The sequence below is a fragment of the Nicotiana tabacum genome, chromosome 1 (genome assembly GCF_000715075.1).
Source record: "Nicotiana tabacum cultivar K326 chromosome 1, ASM71507v2, whole genome shotgun sequence".
NCBI classification, from domain to species: Eukaryota; Viridiplantae; Streptophyta; class Magnoliopsida; order Solanales; family Solanaceae; genus Nicotiana; species Nicotiana tabacum.
Window position 1 is genome coordinate 201765385 of NC_134080.1, and position 26376 is coordinate 201791760.

A 26376-nucleotide genomic window follows, 5' to 3' on the forward strand; every position below is an offset into this window, starting at 1 on the left:
TGTCTTTTCTTTTGATAATTGTTCCCTGATGAATTCTTGATTGACTGATTGTTGTGTTTATTTATATTTGACCGCGTCAGATGTATGATTCGCGAGCGGGATAATAGATGCATCTATAGTTCGCGCCATTTAATCCTCTGGCAGTGCACAGTTTAAATATTGTTGGATCGGGTTGTACGTCCTCGGCATGTTTTGCGCATGCTTGTAATGCTTGCTTGAGATTTATAGATGTTAATATTTGCTCTCCCTGGCTTGAGATAAATGTATAAATGATGAAAAATGAATTTGGAAATTCCTACTAATGAAAGAATTGCTTACTTGCTTCATGCTATTGAGTTATAGCCATCTTTATGAAATTCCATGATTTACTATATTATTGGTATATTATTATTGGACCACTAGTAAGTGTCGAAGTCGACCTCTTGTCTCTACTTCTTCGAGATTAGACGGGATACTTACTAGGTACACGTTGTTTCATACTCATACTACACTTGCTGTGCATTTTTGTTGCACAGGTTCATGTGTGGCTAGTGGCTTTGTAGCATAATGACATGGTTGATACAGGGACTTAGGTGAGCTGCATCTTGCGAGACGATCCGCAGCCAGCAGAGTCTCCCTTAGAGTACTATACTGTATTATTTCATTCCTATCCAATTGAATTCTGGACAGTTAATGTATTTTATTTTATTCCCTAGTAAATGCTCATGCACTTGTGACACCGGGTTCTGGGATGATTATGGGGTATTTGTATTAATTCCAAACATTTTTATTTTATTTGAAATGCTTATCTTTTACTAGTACAATTGAAGGAAAAATCATAGTTTTCAACATTATTAAAATAAGGCCTAAATTAAGTAGTTATGATTGGATAGCCTGACAGTGGTGTTCGGCGCCATCACGACCCTTAGTGGATTTTGGGCCGTGACAACATGGTATCAGAGCACTAGGTTCCCTTAGGTCTCACGAGTCATGAACGAGTCTAGTAGTGTCTTCCGGATCGGTATGGAGACGTCTTTACTTATCTTCGAGAGGCTACAGGACTGTTAGGAGCACTTCCCTTCTCGATTCCTCATCGTGCGATTTGATTCCTTTGAGGCTTATGCTCTTGTTTCCTTCCTACTCAATCTTACGTGATGCAAAACGCTCATTATAAATTGAGAATTGAAGAATTGTAATGGTATTACAGATGTGGTACGGGGTGTTTATCCCGACATAGTTGGTTGGGCTATTGTCGTCTCCTTGCAGAAGGGTATTCTGTCATTTTAGCTCGGTAGCTGCACTCTTGAGAGCTTTGAGCCTATGCGCAGAATGCTTTGATTGCTCATGATCGATTATCGTACAGTATTGACCTGTTGGTAAGGTGCTTGCTTATGTCTTGGGGCAGTGAATGACTTGAAAGGAAGTCTACTCAGTGCACGATTCAGAGATCCGATATTTCATTTCCGGCAAAGGAAAAGCAATTGGCCTAGGGATGTCCAGATTTGGAGTGATGGAGTAACAAGACTTGGTAATTTCAAGTGTGATGGGATTTTCATCTGCGTCGTGGTATTGTCGTCCGTGATTGAATATGTTAAGTTCGTTGGTGTATGGTTCTCTTCAATTCGCCTTTGGGGCAGGGTATTGTGAAATGGTATTGGAGAAGCAACTGTCAGAGATCGTAGAGTGCGATGGTGCAAGATTGAATTCGGTATTTCTAATGCTGACGACTCGAGAAAGACGATCTTCGAAAAGTTAAAGTTAGTGACAATCTATTGGTTCAAATGTTTCGGAGATAGAGATTGAATTAGAGCAACAACTGAGCAGCAAAGGATGAGGAAGGACATGTGGGAAGTGTCAGGTGGTGGTTAAATTTTCTAGAAGGCCAGGTAAAAGAAGCAAAGGTCGAGTGGCTGATTAAAGGAGTGAGTTTCGCCAAAGTGGGAGAGTGGCGGAGTTGCATATGGGTTTTGGAGTAGGATGACTACGCACCCTTGAGGAAAGTTTGGAATGATTCGGGAATGTTAGTGGATAGTGGTTGGGTCTACGGATTTAATTTGAAGTATTGGCTAATATGTGGCGGGAGGTTGGATATGACAGAAGAGAGTTGCTTGATATGAAGAAGGATGCAACATGACTTGGGATGGAAGGATATTGTCGCACATTTAATTGATGTCCACGAGGAGTAAATGGACTTGTGCAGCTAGAGAGTGAGCTCGGGCTCAGTATGGGTTATTGATGTCGTAGTGATTGTACCCCGTGCAGCGACGTTGGAAGATGTCGGTAGGTAATTTCCACATGTGGGTTATCCCCTGTGAGCAGGTTAGCGATCGAGTGGTTGGTGAAGCTTCCGCGAACGATTTTATTGGCCATCCAGTAAGAGGTCGAATGTGTGAATATTGATGGAGATTCAGAGTGTTCATGAAGTGTTAACGGAAGGATTTCAAGGAATCTGACGGTTTGATTGCGCAAAGTCATGTCAATAAGAAATAAAGAATCTTGGTAGGTTCCGGAGTTGTGTAATAGTGTCTTCAAGATAAGTGGGAGAGTCTCTCCGCCTACGGTTGATTGCATGGTCGCCTATTTGTGAGATTCCCGGTTATTAGCATATGGATGGGTCATTTCAGCTAAGGGAGAGGAACATAAGAGGTGATTTGAGCAAAGGAATTGTTAAAGGTGTGCTATAGTTGGCCTTATTACTCATGTTCATACTTGGGGAAGGGTACAGGTCTATGTCTTGTGTAGATGCGGGTTTCAAGGAAAGTGATTCGGCCGTGTGCTTCGTCGAGAGGGTGTTCATGTGGTAGAAGATTCATGGAGTTGATTATATTCGGGACCAAGTCAGAGTGGGTGGCTCTCAACAACAGTCCTAGTGAATTCAAAGGATTTAAAAATGTGGTGCCTAAGGATTCAAGCCCGCAGTATGGTTAAGAATCGAGCGTTTGTAGCAGGTTATGATAAGAGGCTCGGAATGATCTATGATGTTTTCGACTTGCAGTGTAGCATCGGGAGGAAAAAGAGAAAAAGACTTTCGGATTCATAGAGGGATTATCAGAAGGGGTGCATCAGTTGAAGATGCGAAGGTGCATGCAAGGAGGGTATGAAGCGGTTCATGGGTTTGGAGACAATGTGGTCTCATGGAATGGGGTCACTCAAGAAGAGTGGGGATTTAGGTTGATAATGTAAGGAATGAAGCTAATATTATCTCTAAGGCAAGTTAAGGATGAATTAGAAGAAGTTAGATTGGTCAGCCATGGTTGAATTGGTATAGTAGTGGCGGTGCGCGCGAGGCTTGACGGCCGCCGTAATTGATTATATTTGAAAGTATTCAAGTATTATGGCCTGTATATGTAGGCGAATCCCGGAAGGGTTATGGTGGTTTAGACCACTATTTGAGGACTTGAATGTTCTACGGTTATGAGAAGTTACTCGCGTGTTGCTATGGTCTTCTTGGAATGAGTTAAGTAAAAAGTTTGCAAGCGAGGAAGTGTTTACCATATTTGTGGCTCAGGAGTTATGATGAAGATCTTGTGCTATCGCATATTAGCATATTGGGTGCAGTAAGTGGTATGGTATTTGAAAGTGAGGATCAAGGTTGTGGTTTGGTGTTGACAAGGACGTCATGAGCTCGGATGATCAGGAAAGGGGTTTTGAGTTTAAGAGTAAGCTGGCGTTGTCTTCAACGTTGCCTGAGGTCGATGATTTGTGAAAAAGGCTTTGCATCCTGGTTAAGGATTCTTGATCGCTTTTCAATGTTATTGCGGCCGGTGGTATGGATGTACAGACCTGTTATCTGTTACGGAAGGTCGTGGGAGCATGCCCTACGGGGAGGTTGTGTAAGTGTGGCATGTAGTCACTTGATTGATTGAAGAATTAGACCAAGTATGAAGATTGTGGTGATATCGCTAATTTGAGAATTTATGCCAGGAGGGCCCTCGGTTTGTGGGGTTGTGGACTATGGAGGACTTCTCCGGTTATGATGGTTGTACTTGTGTGTTATGGGAAAGAAGGAGGGGTTATTATGGACCCATGAAAAATTATTGGCCTAGTTCGGTACGATCAATATTGGCTTGAGGTCTGTGAATGGATTTAAATATGTATGAGCTCTACATCAGGCCGAATGTGTTCATTTCGGCATAGCGCTACTTATGGAGGATTATTCAGACGTTGGATGTTATTTCGTCGTCGGCTATTTCATGTAATGCTATATTATGACGTGTGAGCTGTGAACAACTCGATATTTTTCTTATATGTTGAGTTTTCGCATAACGATGGTGTTATGTGAGCAGGATGGATCTTTAGTTTCAGAACATATATCGCACCTCAGTTGTGCTTGATATGACGCTATATGTCTCCCCAGGGATGGTATTATGCACTTAGCATGCTTGGGATCGATATTCGGTATTTTGTTGCAATGAGCAATTTAGCTCGGTGTGTATCTCCTTATGTGAATTTTATGTGTGGAGCGGGTGGCACGCCGCCATGGGTATGTTGTTTGGATCGGGTTGCACGCTGCAACAGTATGATGTTGAGTACAGTTTCCTGTATTCTAATTTTTGTGTGTTTTGTTTTCCATTTTCTGAGGAAAGTCCATAGTAGCAGCGTGAGTTGAGTAGTCTCTTCTAAAGTTCGGTTTCGTTATGTATCACGTTTAAGTCTGTAGCCTATCGGCATCATGCGAGACATTTTGGTTGTGTCCGGTGTAGCTTATTTCCTAAGTAGTTCGTACTAGGTGAGACGAGATTATTGGATCTAGGATCAGTGCAGTCGGATTATATGAAGTATATTAAAGAGCAAAGATCATTAATTGGTTCAGAATGAGGTAATGGTTCTTGTTAGGAGTATAGACTCATTGATTTGTTGACTTGGCAATTGGTTAAAAATTTCTACATGTCTCCTCCGTCGTGGAGGTATTGTAAGAGTCAGAGCAAGGCCTATGCATGTCATGAGGTGCAATGGAAGTATCAGATCCATAGAAATTCGACTATTATGCTTAGAGAATGTTATGGTGGTCCTGGGAATAAAGCGGTGCGAGGTGTGAATTCAGCAAAGGTATGCAGTCGTGTTCTGGTACATCGTGCGGTGATTGATACGGTGTTCGTATGTTGGAAATAGGCCTGGCAGAGAATTCTGGCTGTTGGAATTGGGCTCTAAGGCTTATTTGTTTTAGTGAAAAAGGATATCTCTAGATTGATCAAGCTAATGTGCTCAGCTGAGCTGTGGTAGCACGGGTAGGTGCTCAAGGTATTAAACAATGATTTCGGACAGCTCCAGTAAGGTACTCAGCAGGTTCGAGGACGAACATATGTTTAAGTGGGAGATAATGTAACGACCTGACCGGTCGTTTTGGGCCCTAGCACGTCGTTCGGAAGTTTGAGGCCTGAGCAGCTTCACATCAGTATTATGACTTGTACGCATGGTCGGAATTGAATTTTAGGAAGTTCGGAGTTGATTTGGAAAGAGAATTTCCATTTCAGAAGCTTTAAATTGAAAGAATTTACTAAGATTGGATTTTTGAGTAAACGACCTAGGAATCGAGATTTGAAGGTTCCAGCAAGTTCGTATTATGATTTCAGACTCGGGCGTATGTCCAAATCGGGTTTTGGAAGACCCGGGAACGTTTCGCCACCTATTGTGGAAGTTAGCATTTTTGGAAGAATTTTATAAGTTTGGGTTGTAGTGTATTTTAGTGTTATCGATGTCCGTTTGGGATCGAGTCTGAGAATTTCTTCATATGGTGATTCTGGTGTTGGGGGCGTGATCAGAAATGAATTTAGAGGTCCGTGGGTCATTTTTGAGTCATTTGGCTAAAGTTGGAAACTTGAAGGTTTTTGAGAAGTTTGACCGGAAGTGGACTTTTTGATATCGGAGTCGGATTTTGATTCCAGAAGTTGAAGTAGTTCTGTAATGTCGAATATGACCTGTGTGCAAAATTTGGGCTCAATCGGATGTTATTGATAGGTTTCGGCATCGAATGAAGAAGTTCGAAGTTATAAAGTTCATCAAGTTTGAAATGGGGTATGATTTGTGATTCTAGCGTTATTTGGTGTGATTTGAGGCCTCGAGCAAGTTCGTAAGGTGTTTTGAGACTGGTTGGTATAATTGGACGGGGTCCCGGGGGGCCCGGGTGGATTTCGGGTAGTTAACGGATCAAACTTTGAATTTGGAGAAAACCAGAGGCAGCTAATATTTGGTGTAACCGCACCTGCGAGGTTGTGGCCGCAAGTGCAGAGCCGCAGAAGCGGCCTAGGAGTCGTAAGAGCGGAATTGGGAAACCAAAGGAAGGACCGCTAATGCGGGGTATTGGCCGCATCTGCGCAAGAGCAAAAGCGAGGGAGCTGACCTCAGAAGCGGAAGGAGACCACAGAAGTGGTAGTGGGGGGCGCACCTACGAGATCGCAGAAGCGGTCAAGTGACCGCAGGTGCGGAAATGCTGGAGGTAGTGAGTTCTTTAAAAATCGGGATTTGGCCCATTACCCTTCATTTTTCTTCTTGGTTGGGCGATTTTGGAGTCGTTGAAGAGGGGGATTTCATCATCAAGCATGAGGTAAGTTACTTCCACCTCTTGTGAGTTAAATACATGGTATTATTACGGTTTAAAGTATGGAAATTGGGGTTTTGGTGGAAAGACCTAGGATATGTATTTTAGGATTTTGACAACGATGTTGGACATGAAATTAAGAGTAAATTACATATTTGAGTTCGTGAGGTTATGGGTAAACTTTATCTTCGAAAAATTTCGGAATCCAGGCACGTGGGCCCGAGGGCGATTTTGTCAACTTTTCAAACGGAGTTGGGATTTTATATAAATTAAATTGTTGTGAATATTAGGGTGTATTTTCATTAGTTTGCACGTTATTTGGCTAGTTTTGGAGCGTTGGGGCATCTATTTGAGTCGTTGGAAGGGCTTGGAAACCGATCATTGGATTTCGGAGTGAGGTGAGTCTCATTTCTACTCTTGTAAGAGGGAATTGTCCCCATAGGTGAATTAATTGGATTTGTGCTCCTATTTGTGGGGGCTACGTACGCACGAGGTGACGAGAGTCCGTGCGTAGCTACTATTATGTTTAAGTCCGGATAGTTTAGGACCCAAAAGCATGCTATACTTAGAATATTTGTAATCTTATTAACAGTTTGAATTGCTTAAATCACCTCGAATTAGTAAATGAATTTCTAAAAAAATTAAACTTCATTTTCTTGAATTGTTAAAAGAGAATTGGCTTTTCTTTGGATAATTGTTCCTTGGTGAATTCTTGATTGACTGATTGTTGTGTTTATTTATATTTGACCGCGTCGCATATATGATTCGCGAACAGGGTAATAGATGCATCTATGGTTCGCGCCATTCGACCCTCTGGTAGTGCACAGTTTAAATATTGTTGGATCGGACCGTACGTCCTCGGCATGTTTTGTGCATGCTTATAGTGCTTCCTTGAGATTTATAGTTGTTGATATTTGCTCTCCCTGGCTTGAGATAAATGTATAAATGATGAAAAATGAATTTGAAAATTTCTATTAATGAAAGAATTGCTTACTTGCTTCATGCTATTGAGTTACAGCCATATTTATGAAAATCCACGATTTACTATATTATTGGTATATTATTATTGGACCACTAGTAAGTGTCGAAGTCGACCTCTCATCTCTAATTCTTCGAGATTAGACGAGATACTTACTGGGTACACGTTGTTTTCGTACCCATACTACACTTGCTGTGTATTTTGTTGCACAGGTTCATGTGTGGCTAGTGGCTTAGTGGCATAGAGGCATGGTTGATACGGGGACTTAGGTGAGCTGCATCTTGCGAGACGATCCACAGCCAGCAGAATCTCCTTCAGAGTACTGTACTGTATTATTTCATTCCTGTCCAATTGAATTTCGGACAGTTAATGTATTTTATTTCATTCCCTAGTAAATGCTCATGCACTTGTGACATCGAGTTCTGGGGTATTTGTATTAATTCTAAACATTTTTATTTAATTTGAAAGAGTTATCTTTTACTAGTACAATTGAAAGAAAAATCATAGTTTTCAACATTATTAAAACAAGGACTAAATTAAGTATTTATGATTGGCTTGCCTGACAGCGGTGTCCGGCGCCATCACGACCCTTAGTGGATTTTGGGTCGTGACAGAAAAAGGACATGGATATTTCAAAAAGCTGAAAAAGGATCCAATTATAATTGTATATTGTTGTATACTATTATAGTATGTTGTTGTAGTATATTATATACTATTACAGTATACTGTTATACTATATTATATACTATTATAGTATATTATTGCATTATACTGCAATAAACTGTATAATATAATTAATAGTATACTTTTATAATATATTATATAGTGTAGCAGTATACTGTTGAGTAACTGTGTTTGTTCTATAATATTTAGCTGGAAATTTCGATCCCAATCACCTTAAATTAATTCTAAATGGGATCAGATTTTATTATAAACTTCCCAAAGGTACTAAATTTCAATATGAACTTCCCAAAAGGTACTATAAATAATATTTTATAACACCCACTTTCGAATCAAACAACAAAACTTCAAAAAAGAATTTTAAATTCAAGAGTTTCAAGCTCAACAATGGTGGGCCTTCAAACACACACAAAAGTCGAGATCTGGAGTTTGAAAAAGAGTTTAACAAGAAAATCTCTGAAAACAACTTTGAACAAAACACTCAATTAAGTAATCGGGTGCTTTTAGGTGATTAGTATGAGGATCACGTGTGACGTTAAATTAAAATCTCATATAGAGAAAGCCAAAATCTATCGAACTCAATGAGATTGAGAATTTTGAGAAGAAACTATTGAAACCCTAATATTTTTTTATAGATTTGCTTTCTAGCTTTGTTTTTCTGGAATACATGAAAAAGAGAGGATGGAAAAAGTGGATTGATAAGAGATTATATGAAGGGATATAATCCAATTAGAGAAAGTGAAGAAAGAGAAAGGGAGAAGAAACATATACGGAAAAAGTACAAGGCAACTTTAAACTGCATAGTTGCAGTAGAAGAATAAATAAGAAAAATGGGTACACGAGGAAATATTGTTGATCGACTAGGTGTAAAGTGTAACTATATTGAGAGTAGGTAAAAACGGGTAATTAGTTTGTCTTTAATAGGTATATAGCATAAATTGCTCAACTAATAAAGCCCATTAGTTTGTCTAACCATAAGCCCAAACACATTGTATATGGTAAAATTTTTATTTGACATCCAGTTTTGCGCCATCAATTGAATTTGTACCCACTTTAAAAAAAATATTTAATGGGTACACTTAAATTTGTTGTTGTTTTAACAATTTGATGATTTAGATTTATTCTTTATAATATTTGAAAGTTATATTTCAAGTTTGAGCTCATTTGGAATAGATTTAGATGTTGAATCGTGTGTTGGATTGTTAAAATTCGAACAACCAGTTTATGTTTAAAAACTTCACATTTTGAAGTTGAAGTTGTATTGACAAATTGAACTACTTAAGATTTCATGTTTTGGATCTAATTGGAATTTGAAGTTGTACTGAAAAATTGAACTACTTAAGATTCGAATTCTGAAGTTGAATTGAAAGATAGAAGAATTTCGGATTTGATTTCTGAAGTTTCACTGAAGAGATTGAATTACTTCAAATTCGAGCGGGTAACCTTTGTAAAGTTTAGAACAATACGGGTATAAATTCAAAGGTGGCCTCAAAAATGAGTATATATGCAAATGCCCCTTATATATGCCACTATGGGTGTTGGAAAACACACTCTCATGTTTGGAAAAACAGCTAGAATTATGGTTGATGTTTTGCGCCCAAAAGAGGGATATCTAGACTATGAACATTAGGGGTGGGCATAAAATCCGAAAATTTGAATTTCGAATCGGACCGAATTAATTCGGTATTTCGGTTTCGATTTTTTTGGTATTTCGGTATTGCATTTTTGGTATGGTTCTTGGTATTATAATTTTGAAATTTTGGTATACCAAAATACCGAAATTTTAAAGACATTTTTTTGGACCCTATATCACACTGCCCAGCCCCAAGCGCCCAAGCCCAAGTTTCTAATTTAATTCACATTTCCCATCGCCCCAGCCTGTCTCCCTAAGCCCAACTGACCATGCCCATTCTAAAGATTAGGGCATTACTCATTAGATTAGGCCATTAGCAATAGCAATGTCGAGTTTCTGTTTCACTCTCTCTTAGTCTCTCACAGTCATAGAGTCACCATTTCCGTCTCCGATCTGGGCATCTGGCATTGGTGATTCAGACTCCTCTCTCCTCACTCCTCACTCAATCATTGTTACGCAGAAGCTCTCTCAAAAATAAGTCCCCTTTATTTCGAAGCTCAACGCTCCGGTCAGGATCATATGAATTTCTTTCATCGAAAAATTATTGTGTATATAAAGATTTCATGATCTTTATTTTGTGATAATTTTAGGTTTCTTTCTATATTTTGTAAATCAGGTCTCTATTTTTAAGTTTTGAACTCTTATTTCTGTGTGGTCACTCTTCTGTACTATTCATTGAGACCAGCCGATAAAGATTTGATTTTGTGCCTTATATATATATATATATATATATATATATATATATATATATATATATATATGTGTGTGTGTGTGTGTGTGTGTGTGTGTGTGTGTGTGTGTGTGTGTGTGTGTGTGTGTGTGTGTGTGTGTGTTTTTTTTTTATGTAAGACACTTTCTTGTAAACTATATATGTATATACTAGTATAAATTGCTTATATATAGCTATATAAATATATATAGTATATATAGTATATATAGTATGTATAGTATGTATATATAAGGGTGTATTATGTGTATATATAATTATATATTGCCTTATGTAATATATATTGCCTTATATATGTGTATGTGTATATATATACACATACACACACACACACACACACACACATATATATATAGGCTATTTGTTTTAATTTTTTTTTATGTAAGGCACTTTCTTGTAAACTATATATGTATATACTAGTATAAATTGCTTATATATAGCTATATAAATATATAAAGTATATTTAGTATGTATAGTATGTATATAGTATGTATTAGATATATATATAGTTTATATGTATTAGATATATAATATATATACTATATCAAATTTAAACACAAAATAAATTGCAAAGAAATATTCAAGGGAATGTCTTATATATTTTACTATTACGACATTAACAAAGAATGACAATATCTTTCTTAGTCTTCCTCCCCCTAATGGAATGAGCACAACAAGGTACTAATAGCACCATTAAAAGGAAAAAAAACTAAGGAAGATGTGCCAAAATACAAGTTACATGTTAGTCTATGTATTACCTCTAACAAATCTCATAAATTCTTCAAGGTCCGGAGGAATTTCCATTGGTGGTGGTGGAAAAGAAGCTTGTTCATCACCGCTTCCGGGCGAAGCAGCATCCTGCGCAATTTCCGCTAGCATTTCTTCATAAGCTTCATCTATCTCCGGTTGTGATTCTGCAACTCCAAAATTTCTTCTTTCCGAACGGATCCAATCTCTGAAGAGTACTGATTTTTCCAAGCTCTCCCTCATAGACGCTCTATGATCACCGATTTGAAGCCTCGCTTGACTGAATGCGGTCTCCGATGCCACTGTTGAAGCTTGAACACCTAAAATATCTCGAGCTATCCGTGAAAGAACTGGATAGTGCTTTTGTTTGTCCTTCCACCTTTCCAAAACATCGAAGGAGCCGTCGGGATTCTCTAATTCAAGTCCCTGCGACAAATAAACTTGAAGCTCATTTAGTTGTGAACTATCACCAAAATTATCACCTTGAGAACCCCTAAACTCCGTCCAAGAACTAAGGGCTTTTAGGCCCGCAATTCTTTTAGATGCTTGCGAACTAGAAGGAAAACTATAGAGTAAGCACATAACAGTAATCATTTTTGCCAATTCTTCACGATCTTTATTTGGATCATAATATAAAATGTCACCGGTAACAGTGTTAATTCCCGGTTGAACTAGATTTGAACCTGTACTAGGGTTAACCGTACTATCTACACTTGTCCCCTCTTGCGCGGCTTTCATTTGTAAAAATCTAGCTTTATCTCTAGGGTGTTTCAATATGTGTCTAGTCAAACTGCTCGTACCGCTATGGTCTCCAGTAAATTTATGAACTAGTTGAGACCCATAAGTGCTACACTTAGCCTTATTTTTTTCTCTTAGTTGAGTAAAAAAATGTCAAACAAAAGATGTTTCGGGCCGTTTAGAAGGCTGTCTATTAAAAGTAGGGGTTACTACAGGAGGGTCAGGCGGGGCATCAGTTGGGTTATTAACAGGACTAGTAGGTGTATCATCTAAATCCGGTTGCGTTTCATCTAAATCATCATTTTCAAAGATGGTTTCATTAGGATAAAGAACATTCATAACTTCTTCATTTAATTGTTGACCCGGTGCAACATCATGGCAAAATTGACTATCGAAAAATTGAAAACAAGGGTTATCACTATCAATAATAATAGGTGGAGGAGGACGGGTAACAGGTCCGGGTCGGGGAGCCGGGGGAAGAGTAGTAGCTTGGCTACTAGATTCACCAATTTTAGATTTTTCCTTACCCTTACCACCAAAAATATTTTTCAAAGAAAATGTCATATTAATTATAATTGTACTAAATAAAACTAACAAAACTATAATATTAAAACTTAAGAGTTGAAACGCGTTTACCGAATTGACGAACAACTTCTTGAAAATTGAATATCGTTGAAGACTTGAATACTTCAATTCACCAACTTCACAATTTTTCACGAAATTGCAATAATAAAGCAAGCAATTGTAGAAGAAAATTAGAGAGAGATTGATGATTTTGTGAGTAAAAATGAAATAATTGGGGGGGGGGAGGTATTTATAGTTGAGAATTGAAAAAAAGTGTAATTATAAACAGTTTGGGGTTAAAGCAAAGTTTGGGGGCCAAATGGCTATTTCTTAAAGTGACCAACGGATAAATTTTGAAGGCCAACGACTAGATTTTAAAAATCTGACCGCTGGTCTAATTTTTTTTTAAAAAAAATTAGTCGTTGGAGCCCGTTAGGCCCGGTTGACCAGGCCCGCCTGCTGGTCCCGGGCTCACGGGCTAAATGTCTTGAACCGGCCCACCACGGGCTTTTACACCACTAGAGCCCAGGCCCGGTTGAACCGCCCCGTTTGGCCCGTTAGTCCCGTTAGGCCCGCGGTCCTGGACCAGGCCCGGGCCACAATACAGCCTTATCTTGAACTTGAAATTCTCTTTGGCACAAGTCAAGAGTTCTTTGTATGTTTATTTCTCCATATTTTGATATTTTGAGTTTCCTTAATAAATGTCTTGAATCTGCCACTGAAATAGTGAAATATATAAAAATTACGCTCTCGTCTGTAACTGTTCTGTTTTCAGATGTTGGAGAGCTAATTTGTTCGGTAACTGTTATGTTTCAGATGTTTGGTTCTGCTACAGTGCTGTATTTCTTGTTTGTTGAGCTGCATTTCTTGTTTGTATTTTGGAGGCTGGTTGTAAGTCTGTTGAGCTGCATTTTGGGGCTGCTACAGTGCTGTCCCAGATAGCAGAATGTTAAAGTTTGTTTGTTTGTTCTTTTCTGTTGCATTTACCGTTGGTATTTTGGACTTTTGGTACTAGTTGTAGTTGGTATTAACAAATTCAAGTGTTTTAGATTAGTGTCATTTTAAAGTTTTAGGCCAACACTCTATTTTTACTTTTTTAGTGCAATGTTAAAGTAGAGACAACAATTCGTTGTTCTTTTTATCAGCATTTCGTTGTTCTTTATCACCAAATATTAAACCAAAACCGTACCGAAAGCGTAACGAACCAAAATAATAAATATCGAACCGGACCGAAATACTTTAATACGGTATTTGGTATACACAATTGATAAACCAAATACCGAAATACCAAACCGAAAATATTAAATACCGAACCGAAATACTGAATGCCCAAGGTTCCTCCGCTTCATCAGGATTCCAACAAATGGTGACACAAGTCATAGTTACTGTAAATCTACTTCCGCTAAAGAGGAAAATCCATAAATCTCTTAAACTAGTATTTATAGTTAAATACTTCAGTTTCTAAATATTGAACTTCAATTTTTGAAACACTTGAAAAAGATTGTAAAACTTGTTAAAAAGCATTTCAAGTGAAATAATGATTTTCAATCATAAATTTTTATTCTTTGTCAAAGAGAAGTTCTTGTCGGAACATAACAAAATCATACTTCTCGTGCATTTTCTCAACTTCAACTTTACACACTCTTTTTTCAACTTCAATCAAATGTTATCCAAACGACTATTTAGCATTCCAACAAATTTGCAATTATTGAACTTCGGTATTTGAAACGTTGGTGAAATATTGTAAACTCATGGAGGAGTATTTCTAAGTGATAAAACAATTGTCATTGACAAGTATTCAACTCTTTTTTTTTTCCCAAGATCAGGTACAAATTAAACACAAACTTCCAAAATACTCTTTTTCAACTTCAATTTCAAATACTCATTTTTTCGACTACACGAACCAAATACTGTACAAACACCTACTGAAGATTCCATCATCAAACTATATCACTTCCCACGCCTCTAAAATAATCACATAACAAACAGGACTTTGAGGAAAAAGAAAAAACTAATAAGGGTATATGTATGACAATCAGCTAGTTGCTTTACCAACTTTTTGATCACTAGTAGTTAAGTCTAGGGGTATCGCACGTTCACGCATGGTCCGGGAAAGGATCGCACCGTAAAGGGATATGATGTAGACAGCCTACCCTGATACAAGCATTAATGGCTGATTTCATGGCTCGAACACGTGACCTATAAGTCACACGGAAACAATTTGACAATTGCTCCAATCTCCTCCTTCAAGTAGTTAAGTCAATAACTTATAAACTAGAGTACAATATATATTCTGATGTTAGTAGGTGAAATTTTCATTGAATAATAGGTAATTGTGTTTTTGCAAGGACAGCACATTGGAGATGTCGTGGGCAGGTGATAAGGTGGTCGTTAGTAAGGCCAACTGCCTGCATAAAGGAATGCATAACAGAGGGGCCAACATATCTGAACCCTCTTTTCACCATGTCTTTGCTCATTGTTTCTGATTTTGAGGTCTTTACTGGGATTTTGTTACAGGCCTTGTATTGTGTTGCGATGGTCTTGTTGCTCACGAATCCCCACAGATACTTGTCGAGCGACCCAAATTGTTTCTTGATCTGTAAATCGAATCAAGAATCAGACGAAACCATTAATGGTCATCAGAGGAGTATAATGTGATATTTAGGCATAAGATTTGCCTTCATAGTAGAACTTCAACCACTATAATGTATATGTTTTTCCCTATTTAAAATAAGAATCACAAGCATGTAACATTATGATAGTCTACTTTCCCTTAAGCATCAAACATCTTTTTAGTTTTTTTTCTTTGTTGTAGGTATTCGGCCCTTTCACGTGCATATGCCTGAATATTCTTTTTTTTTTATTGGCCAAACACATATCTGTTTATAATAGATGGTTGGTGACATTTGCCTGCTCTGGACCATGTTAAAGTATGATGAATGGAATGAATCTCATGTCGGATGGGGATGAGATACTTGGTCTCCCTTCGAGCTAGCTTTTGGGGTGTGAGTTAGGCCAAATGCTTATTTTGACATGGTATCAGATTCAGGCCCGTAGTCGATGTGGGCCCCAAAAGAGGGGGGCTAATAGAAAGGGGGTGGAGATACCCCAAGTTCATGATTGTGCACGCTCTAGACCGGACAGTGGAACGAATGTCCAATTCTGGGCATGAGGGAAGGTGATGAATGGAATGACTCCCACATCGGACCGGGATGATATCCCTAGTCTCCTTATAAGGCTTGGTCAATCTTTTGACTGAGTCAAGGCCGAGGCCAGATGTGTTATTCCGATTCCAATGTGGTCCATGTGGTTATGTTTATTAAGTGGTATGTGTTAGCTACATCATGTCAAAGAAATGTTTGGAAACAAAGAAGAAGAAGAACAAATTGAAATGGAAAAGACAGTTCAAAGGTTATTTTGTGGTAATTTGTAATGTGAATATTGTATTATTACCTCCAGAATTCTTTTAGAATTGTCGACGACCCCTCGGACTTGGCTTAGCTCAATGCCATAATCAGCACTTGTTGAATTTATCTTCTTTTCATTGTATTTTGCAACAATTTCTGGATCAAATCCTGAAAAGGCATCCCTGGAGGAAAGAACAAGCCAAATTCAGCTAAGACAATCTGAACTAAGTTTGGATTAACATGTGATTCAGTTAATTTAATGTGCCAAAAATATTTTTTTGACTATACTATTATAGCGGATAAAGTTCAGTTACATTAATGGAACGACAAATAATTTTGTGACAATAGGTAAAGCAAAAACCCACCTGAAATCTTGTCTTTTCTTTAGCACCGAAGTCCAGTCTGATCCAACTTGAGCAACAGTTAATACCAACAATTCGAATAGCAGACTGCAACACAAAATAAAGAAATTAGTCCCCAAATTATTTGATAAATATGTAAGGAATTTAAGTTATATACACCAACTGCGTAGAAAAAAGAAAATTATGCGATCATTAGTGTAATATAACATGTCAAAACAGATTATTTATTTATATTTTAGGTTACCAATTAATACTCTTATTAAATAGGGGTACATAGAATTTGACATTAGTGCATATAACCTAAACTATGTAGGTAAAATGTACATAAAAGTGGGAAATGTGCTTACTTGTCATCATGGACAGGAACTCCCCATTCCTCATCATGGTATGCAATATAGACAGGGTCTAGAAACAGAACAAACAGAAAATTTAGTATAACGGTAAATATAAGACGATTTGCTAATAGTAAGTGCACCAATGACTTCAAAGTAATATGACAAAATTTAAATAGTATAATATAGGAGTATTCTTGATCATAAAGGCCAGCCTGATGCACTAAGTTTCCTATGCACGGGTTTAGTAAATGGCTGGACCACAAAGGTCTATAGAGACTATTTTCACGACTCAAACACGTGACCTCCTGATCACATGACAATAACTTTACCAATTACGCCAAGGCTCCCTTTCAAGAGTATTCTTGATCATATTTCCTAAATTAAAAGATAGAAATGAAGTTCTCATTACCAGAATTAGGTGTGATAAAACTGCATCTTTTGCTCTCTTTAGGACTTGAACTATTGGAAGAGTCAAGAGGGGTGACTCTATTTTCATATTTAGCAGAATTTGTTCTACCATAATGTGCAGTTTTCATTTTTCTTTGCACTTGCATCATTGCTACTTGTTCTCTTCTTGCTGCTGCTATGCTTCCTGGAACCTCAAGAATCGAAAAGAAAGAAGAATTCTTCACATATTTAGTGGATTTAGCATTGCTTTTTGGTGTCACAATTTTCTCAGTACTTATATTCAAGATGTTAGAATCACTCACTCTCTTGATTTTAGGTGAAATAGGAGAAGTTGTTGCTGAAATTTTGATTTTTGAAGGAGAAGTATGAGTTGTTGCAATGGGAGAAGTTTTGGAAGGTGATTTTTTAAGGGAATTGTGACGTTCTAAGAGAGGATCTCTATTGCTATATGGTTGAAAAACAGGGCGTCCATTGATATGAGAAAGTGTTTGAGGTGAAATTTCAACATTCCCTTTTTGTTGGTTAGACTTGGAAGAACACATTTTGACAAGGGGTTTGGCTAGTTTTGCTTTCGTGGTACAAGAATGTGTGAAAGAGTGTAAGAGGGAAGAAGAATGAATTAGGCTGAGACACTTGATTTTGTTTAATTAAGGAAAAATGAGGGGGATTTTATAAAGAAGGGTGTAGTTTGGGGGGGGGGGGGTAAGGAACATGTTTGAGGGAAGTTGTTAACTTTGGAACATGGAGGAGTTGGGGGTGTGCCATCTTGTGAGGGCACTTTCTTTTGTTTAACATAACCACGAGGATGATAGTGACACAAACCTTCCTCGAATCTGCATCTGCATTTGCAAGGATTAGAATAATTAATACTCCCTCCTATCCATAATAACTAACTAATTTGTTTTTGGTATCGCCCGTTAAGAAAAGAAAAACTTACACAAATGTTTCAAATAAGTCATAACTTACCAACCTCTAGCAATTAGTTATAGACTTACCAAAACTAGTCAAGTACATATAAAAATTGAAAAACCAAATAAATAAGGTTCTTTCTCTCAAAGAATCACATGCAAAAATCACCTTTCATATTTTTAAGCATGATTAGCAACATTAGATGCAAAAACGTAAAGGAAATTTCATGTATGAGGTAGCAAATATAGTGATGAAATACAAAAAAATATATATACAATATTTTAAAAATCTAAGCAAAAAAGGAACTTTTTCTATGGGTGTAGTTGAAATTCATTGAAAACATATAGATAAGTCAATATACAAAATTTGAGGAAGATTGAAGGTGATTTGGACTGGTTTTGTATCAAAATTCGTAATTAAATCGAGTTCAAAAAATTCTTCTGCGACACATGTATCACGCATGTATCTCACACACAGATATACATGGATATACATGTAATACACAATTAATACAAATATGATACATAGTGTGATACACATATAATTTTTTTCATGTTTAGTTTTTACTTCGAATTTTCAATTCAAATCACCTCAAAAAATCACCAAATCATCCCAAAACTAATATTTAAACTCCTTAAGATGTACCCAATATATTCTAATAACACCCACTCAAAAAAAAAATTTGCTACAAATAGATAATTGGCTAATATTAGTAATATTTTATGAATTGACCAATTTTTGTAATGAGCTACTTATAAATGGACATAGCTGGTAGTTTCCCTTAAGAAAATACTAAATTCTATACAAAAATACCTAGTATGACTAAACTACCCTTAATTAAATATTTAATGTGAGGGGTAAGAAAACTTTTTAGGGATATGTATATGAGGGTAATTTTGTAAAAACAAATTGAATTCTTTCTTGATTATATAAATTGCCACTTATTTTGGAGCAAAATAAAAAAGCAAATTGGTTAATTATTGTGGACCGGAGGGACCAGTACTTTTTTTCTTGGTTTTCCATCCGGTGTCCGGTACCCACATTGGGGCCCGACTAAATCCGGATTTGCGCCGGAAAATCCCACATTGGAGGGTAAAATGCTCTCTAACAAAGGCGACTCCATACATAGGGACTCGAACCCAAGACCTCTGGTTAAGGATGAAGGAGTAGTTACGATTCTACCACAACCTTTGTTGGTTAAAATAATTAATACTTATTAACACTGTAAAGAGCTTTTATATTATCAATGCGATTTAATTATTTATAGTAGACTATTATTCTATTTTTCAACTTAGAGTATCGAGTTTGATATGGAAAGTTACATAATGGTTGTAGATTAATTTAAACATATAGTGTAAAAAAATTTTATGTTGTCGGATCGAACATAAGCTCTAAAATATACTTCTCTGCTTCATTTTATGTGACACACATGCCTTGCTAGTTTATTCTAAAAAGAATGTCACTCGACCTATAGATGGTAATACTGTCACCTTTGATGACATGGTGTTTCTTATATATTTACTTGTGTTGGTAGTGGAGAGATCGGCCTTGTTTTAGCTCCGGAGGGATAGGTCTTCCTTTACTCAATTATGACATACTCGATTAGATTATCATCTAGGTCTCGGTTCAGAAGTGACTTCCTAATTATAATCTCATTCTTTTCTTCCCTAATTCATGATCCTTGCAACTGAACTGATCCCCTAATGTTGGGACTTGAATTGTGGTGATGCTCTTCAGTAGCTTCTTCTTCATAGGCTCCTCCACTCCTAGAATTGAGAAAGGAAGCTTTTTCAAACCCAAATAAGATCAAAAGAACTGATTGCTTTCTATAATAACAAAACTGTTATTCTCTCTGATACTAAGTAATTTTTTTGCCATTGTCACACTCCTTAAAAAAATACTAACTCCAAAAGAAAAAAAGATGTATTCACTAAATTACTCTTAATTAAAATTTACATATTGTTACCTTGACACATTGGGATATGTAAATAAAGGTAAATTTTAAAAAAAAAAATTAATACTTTTTTTATCATGTAAAAGGACACTTATTTTGGCGCAAAATAAAAAGGTCAAAAGATCACTTATTATGGATGGAGAGAGTATCTACTAACTATGTTTTCTTTAACTCCTTTAACTTTAAACTTTTTATATTATCCTCATTAAAGTTTTCTTCTAATCATAAAAATATCATAACGTATTTAATATTATAAATTCAAAAAATACTTTTTATATATTCAAAAAAAATTAATTTTTTAAATTTCGTAGACGGTGATATAAAATAAAAGTGTGGGGAATGAAAGCGGTGGCAGTGCCAGCAGTTCAGGGACCTCTTTTTTCCCTACACTGCCTTTACTGCTTCAAATGCTAGCCAGCTTGTCTCTTTGGGTTCCAAAATCCAAGCTGGAGCGAGGTTTAGTATTTGGGGCCAGAAAATGACCAATCATTTCTCTTTCCTTTAGAGCTGTCTTCAATTTCCCTTTATTTCCTTTTCTTCTTTATTCCATCTATACTTACCTTTTCTACAAACTAAGGAATAAATGCTTAACTATAAATTTTTGAGATTAGTTGTAATTCAGTTGTTGGAAGTAACCAAGTGCCTGTCCACAAAAAGTTGATCCCAATTACTAACATAGGGTTTCTAATTTTTTTAAATTGTTTTTTTTTTGCGTTACTTTTATCAAATTTGATATTCTAATTCAAGATTCAGTGCTGGAACAACTATTTCAGGTGCCCAAGGTCAGAGGCGGATCCATGAGTTAAATTTAGTAGGTTCAAATTTTAATATTGAACTTATTGTCTGTTAAATTATGAGTTTAGATCAAATATTTGTTAAGATTTTAGTAGGTTTTTATATATATACTCTATGTCGAAAGTTATGAGTTGAAATGAACTCATAGTTAAATGGTTGCATCCGCCTTTGCCGTAAATATAGCACGGGTTAGCTAGTTTTCGGACTGGTCATTCAAAAATAGCTAGCGTTTGCAAAGTCATTGAAAAATAACCACTATTTTGCTGCAATACAGAAAGTTCCAGCATAATATACCGGAGATCGGTGCACCTGTGTATGAACTTCCAACATATTATGCTGGAACTCCAACACGCGGAAAGTTTCAGCATAATATACTAGAGATTGGAGCACATGTGTATGAACTTCCAGCATATTATGCTGGACGGGTATATTATACTGGAAGTTCAGTATATTATACTGGAGTATACTGGAACTCCAATATAATATACTGTAGTTCCAATATATACTATACTGGAATTCCAATATATTATGCTGGAGTATTTTCCGGATTTTGAACAGTGTTTTCGTTCAGATTTATCTTTACATGAAAAGTAGCTACATTTCGATTATTTTTGAAACTGTGGCTATTTTTGAATGACCACTTGTAAATCTGACTATTTTTTAATTTCTCCCGCCCTTGCCTAAGGCTAAATATTCCGGGTTCAACTTTTGTGTTTTTACCAATGAGTTCATTATACCTTTCGTAATTATAAGTTAGGAACTTGATATCTATTAAAATTTTAGTGATTTTTTTACATATATATATATATATATATATTATATTCAATACCGTGGAGTCTATGTTACATCCACTCCTGCTGACAACCCTCTGAAAAGCTATCCTTTTTAGCAAAAGAAAAGGCAACTTGCTTTAATGATAGCAAAACTATTGGGATTTCAGTTGTTTTATGAGAATTATTTTGTGATTATTGGCTTAAAGCATAACCGCATTATAGTGGGGAATGAAATCTTGAAAATGCATAGTTTAATTTCAACTGTTAGAAGAGTAACACTACTACTAATATTATCAAGTAACAGGTTTGTCACTTTCCAATAATACAACCAACTTTAAAGTATGGACTATGGAACAATAAGTTGATATTTTTCAACTTTTACCCTTTTTAGGATAAGAATCTAATTCCGGAGGCGTATTTAAGGTAGGGAAGAGGGTTCACGTGCACCAGTGCTCTTCTCCCTAAATCATGCATAATAATGTTATACTTCCTCCGTTTCATATTAAATGAGATAGTTTGATTCGACACGGAATTTAAGAAAAATAAAAGAAGACTTTAGGAACTTGTGGTCTTAAAAGTTTAAGGGGTAAAAAGTTTGTGGGGCAATGATATTTGTGTGGCTATAAAAGTTTCTCATTAAAGGTAAATGGGTAAAATAAAAGAATTTAAAGTTGAATTATTTCCAAATTTAGAAATGTGTCATTTATTTTTAAACAGACTAAAAAGGAAAGTACCTCATTTAATATGAAACGGAGGGAGTATTACTTCAAAATGATATAAATATGTGTACACTCAAGCTCAAAGAGTCATATGATGTAATGGTTAATGGGTGCACAAAGTGAGGTAAGGGATTTGATTTTCTTGTCCATCTTGCCTTTTGATTAAGTACTTTCTCCTTTGTTTTTCTTTCTTTATTTAGTTTAGTTTTTAAAATCCCCAAGTCTATCGAATTTCCTGTTCTCCTTATGTAATGTAACTAAATTTTATATAATTAAACGAAATGTCTTATATTAAAATTAGTAGCAATTGAGGATGTAGTATAGAGTCAATTAACAAGTTTGACTAACAAATTTTTGATATGGAGTACAGATATATCAAGAAAGTGTCTAAAAAAAATAAACTTATAATTTCAATAGTGTAATAGTTTCAATAAGCTAAAGGTTGAACATCATATTTAAGTCCTAAATCCGTCTATTTATTATACTGCACCCATCCTCTTAAAATCCCGAATCCGTCTCTGTCTAATTCCCCTCTCTAATAAAGGCATGCATTTCTTTTGTTCCTATCACTATTCACTAGCCATGGCATTTAAGACAGTACCATTGTGGTTATGTAACAATTATTGTCTTATCGGAATCTAAGATGATCACTATGTCATTTTGATGTTATCTTACACTATTTTTGAGGAATATCTTTTATATATTTAGATTATTTAAAAAAAAATCCCAATGATTCAGCTGCAAGAACCATCTATTTTTTGGTGTCTTGTTCCGATCACTGGGTTTTCATTTCTCCAAGATTATAATCTAAACCTTTAACTTAAGTTGTAAGCAATATATGTGACAAGTGTGAAATCTTGGATTTCAAGCATTTTTCAGTAAAGTGACTAATCAAATTGAACAGTAAAAACTTCTCAAGCAAACAACTTCAGAGAATAAAAAACCAAAAAGAGATCATCCATATCTTGGAATGTAAATCTCAAAATATTACACGTTGCTTGGTTTAAGATTAACGCCATAAAAATTACAATAACACTAATAACAACATATTCAGTATAATACTACAAGTAAAGTCTGGGGAGGGTAGTATGTACGCAGATCTTACCCCTACCTTATAATGTTATACAGGTAAAGAGGTTTCCGATAGATCCTCGGGTCAAGGCAGAACTCCATTAAAATTATTTGAAATAATTAGCTTTACAAAGCAAGGTGATTAGAATTGTAACATTTTATTTTTGCAACTTAGTGAATGTCAATCACCTAATTCATGAATACTAATTTTAATGGATGGTAATCACATTTAAGTCACTTTGGATTTCAATGAAAAAGAGAAACAAACCATGTGCAAGTCCAACATATTGCGTCAAATGATGAGACGCAATTCTGGGCAAAAACAAAGGCATAACACATTATTGAGTCGTTGACATCTATCCTATCATGAATTCATCCAATAAAGAGATTATTATCAGACAATTAATTATTTTTATACCTTCCTAGTAAATTCTTGAGTGTCCTTGTATTTTAAATGAAAAAAAACACGAATAAATGACACAAGGAAATTTCATGGTTAGAATCAATGCGATGGGGCCTAATTCAAATGTTTAAATTGAAGTTCCTTAGCTAAGAAATTATGTGAAATGGTATATACTCGTTATTATAGTATTTCCGTTGAAAAGTAATGATATATTTTTATATTAATAATAATAATTTAACTTTATTTTACTGTTAACAAGATGCTTTATTGCCACACAAATTTTTATAATTTTTTTTATTGTAGATCACAAGTTTTAAAACTCTCCATTTCTTTCTTACATTACATGTCTACTCACGTATAATCACATAAATTGGAACAGAGGATAGAGAAATTTTGTACGGTTCTATAAACTATTAAGTCACCAATTTACTTTATATTAGTTTATTCACTCTTATTGTTTCTATGTCATCAAAAAAACTGAAAAATGAATCTCGTGACTGAAAAAGAAGTAATCCGATCCATATGAATATATGATTATTAGGAATATGTCAAAATATCGAGTGCTTTTTGCACATGTTGGGGTCTGTTTCTGGGGTTTTTCTTCTTATTTTGTCTTATTTTCTTCTTCTATTTAATACAAAAAGAAAAAAAAAGGAGAAAACGATTAATTATACGGAGTATGTATCATTTTGTACGTACATTCTAAGGTGGGAAACTGTTTTTATGAAATCTGAATTTCTTTTTTGTAATTATATGAAACACACACATGTTCACCACCCAAGAATATCATATCATTCCACACACAGCTAAATAATGTTCATATTGCATGTGTACTAATTCCTTTCTTGTTTTCCTCTGTGTTTCTTGAAAGATTCTGTTATACCGCGTTTTATCATTTGTTTCATGTAATAAAATTTGGGATTTCTATTTTTATGCACCGCTTTCATAGTTAGAATAAGTTGTCTATACTGTATTTCTTGGGATGCGATCTTTAAGTTGTCTATATTATAAAAATAGAATTATTTAAGTTAGAATAAGTTGTCTATATTATAAATGCGAAATGCTTTGTAGGATTAATTCAATAATTTTAGAGATGATCATTATGTGCTCCACAAATAGCTGTATCCGTCGTGTATCTTGCAACATAGGCGGATCTAATATTTTAATTAATAGATTCAATTCTTAAAAATCTTAGCATTATACTTTTAAAATATATTTGTAAATTTTTTTTCCCACATATGTATCTAATCGTTAAACAAATAATGAGTTAATTCGGTTGGAACTAAGGCTATATCCGCTATAGAATTTTACAAAAGGTAAAACCAATCAAGACTGAACAGTAGTCTTGTTGACGAATAGGGTTCAACTAGGGGTGGCAATTTGAGCCAAACCCATTTAACCCGTCAAATTCACTCAGAAATTAATGGGCATGGTTACAAACAATTTAGCTCATCGGTCTATTTGGGCTGAACTCAAGTTAACCCATTATTTTTTATAGCCTATTCGGACCCATTAAGCAGCTCAAATACAACTCATGAATCTCACCCAAAACAAAGGGATTACTTAGTTGCCCCAATTCTATTTTTTTTTATTTTTGTATTTTTTACTTTCTATTTTTTTTTTGTTTTTCTGCACCACCCATCCACCCCTACCCCTCCTACCACCCCCACCCCTACCCATTAAGTAGTCGTGTTGGCAGATTGGGTTCAACCTTCTATCCCGGCGAGAAGTGTTCCACTTATTAGGTTGGGAGAGGATTTGGACCTACAATTTTTAGCAGAAGCGGATCCAGAATTCCAAAGAGATGGGCGCACAATTACAAGGAGGTGAATTTAAAATTTATATTTGATGGGTTTAACCTTTAAATTTTTACCATGAATTCATTACCATTTAGAAATTATAGATTAAATTATTTTTTTTCTTATAATTTTAGTGATTTGTAACTTATATATCTATATTCCGTATCAAAAATATTGGGATCATTGTACCATGCTACATCATCCGCTGCTATTATTTTTAATTATATAACTTTTTGTGATGACAAAAAGGAAATAAAGGATTTCAATGTGTTAAATTTGAAAATTTTGAATGAATAAATCAAACAAAAAAAAGGAAAAAGAAGAAAAAAAACATAATTAAAAGACAAGAAAGGACACTAGACATGCATACAAATTGAGAATTCAACATCTAACACAAGAAGGTGCATTGTGCCACACCTCCTTTTTCAGCTACACCCCGCAGGGGGTGTAAAAGGGAGTTTTTCCAATTAAAGGACAATGGAACGAGATTTTATTTAAAGATTTAGAGTCGCCACTTGAGAGATTTGTGGTGTCTCAAGTTACCGGTTGAATCCCGAATCGAGGAAAAGAATGACTCTGTTTAACAGTCTGCGCACCAGAAATCCGGATAAGGAATTCTGTTAACCCGGGAGAAGGTGTTAGGCATTCCCGAGTTTCGTGGTTTTAGCACGGTCGCTCAACTGTCATATTCGGCTTGATTATCTGATTTTATACAATTATGAACCTCCGTGCAAATTTCAACTGTTTAACGCTTTTGTTATTATTTATTCAAAGAATTGCAATGTCGTGAGAATGCATCTCGACCTGCGCCACATAAATGTACCCGCAATTTTCGATACGTTCCAACTTCGTTGA

The 26376-nt window shown here is 35.8% G+C and overlaps 1 protein-coding gene across 1 annotated transcript; it reads right to left on the reverse strand.

Moving 5' to 3' along the window:
• Window positions 1-14435: 14435 nt before the first annotated feature.
• On the reverse strand, window positions 14436-17753 carry LOC107772117 (uncharacterized). The gene is made up of 5 exons (XM_016591605.2): window positions 17100-17753; window positions 16703-16760; window positions 16359-16442; window positions 16040-16175; window positions 14436-15183 (listed from the first exon to the last, which is right to left on the reverse strand). Exons 1-5 carry the CDS (start codon window positions 17638-17640, stop codon window positions 14902-14904), a joined length of 1101 nt encoding a protein of 366 aa, XP_016447091.1. The 5' UTR covers window positions 17641-17753; the 3' UTR covers window positions 14436-14901.
• Between the last annotated feature and the right edge of the window lie 8623 nt (window positions 17754-26376).

What these genes read in the sequence shown, in the direction of transcription:
- LOC107772117 (XM_016591605.2), bottom strand. Translation starts at nt 17,640, where the DNA reads ATGTGTTCTTCCAAGTCTAACCAACAAAAAGGGAATGTTGAAATTTCA. An exon ending in TTTTATCACACCTAATTCTG is followed by an intron (nt 16,761 to 17,099) that starts GTAATGAGAACT and finishes TTCTGTTTCTAG; the next exon opens with ACCCTGTCTATATTGCATAC. An exon ending in AAGAAAAGACAAGATTTCAG is followed by an intron (nt 16,176 to 16,358) that starts GTGGGTTTTTGC and finishes TCTTTCCTCCAG; the next exon opens with GGATGCCTTTTCAGGATTTG.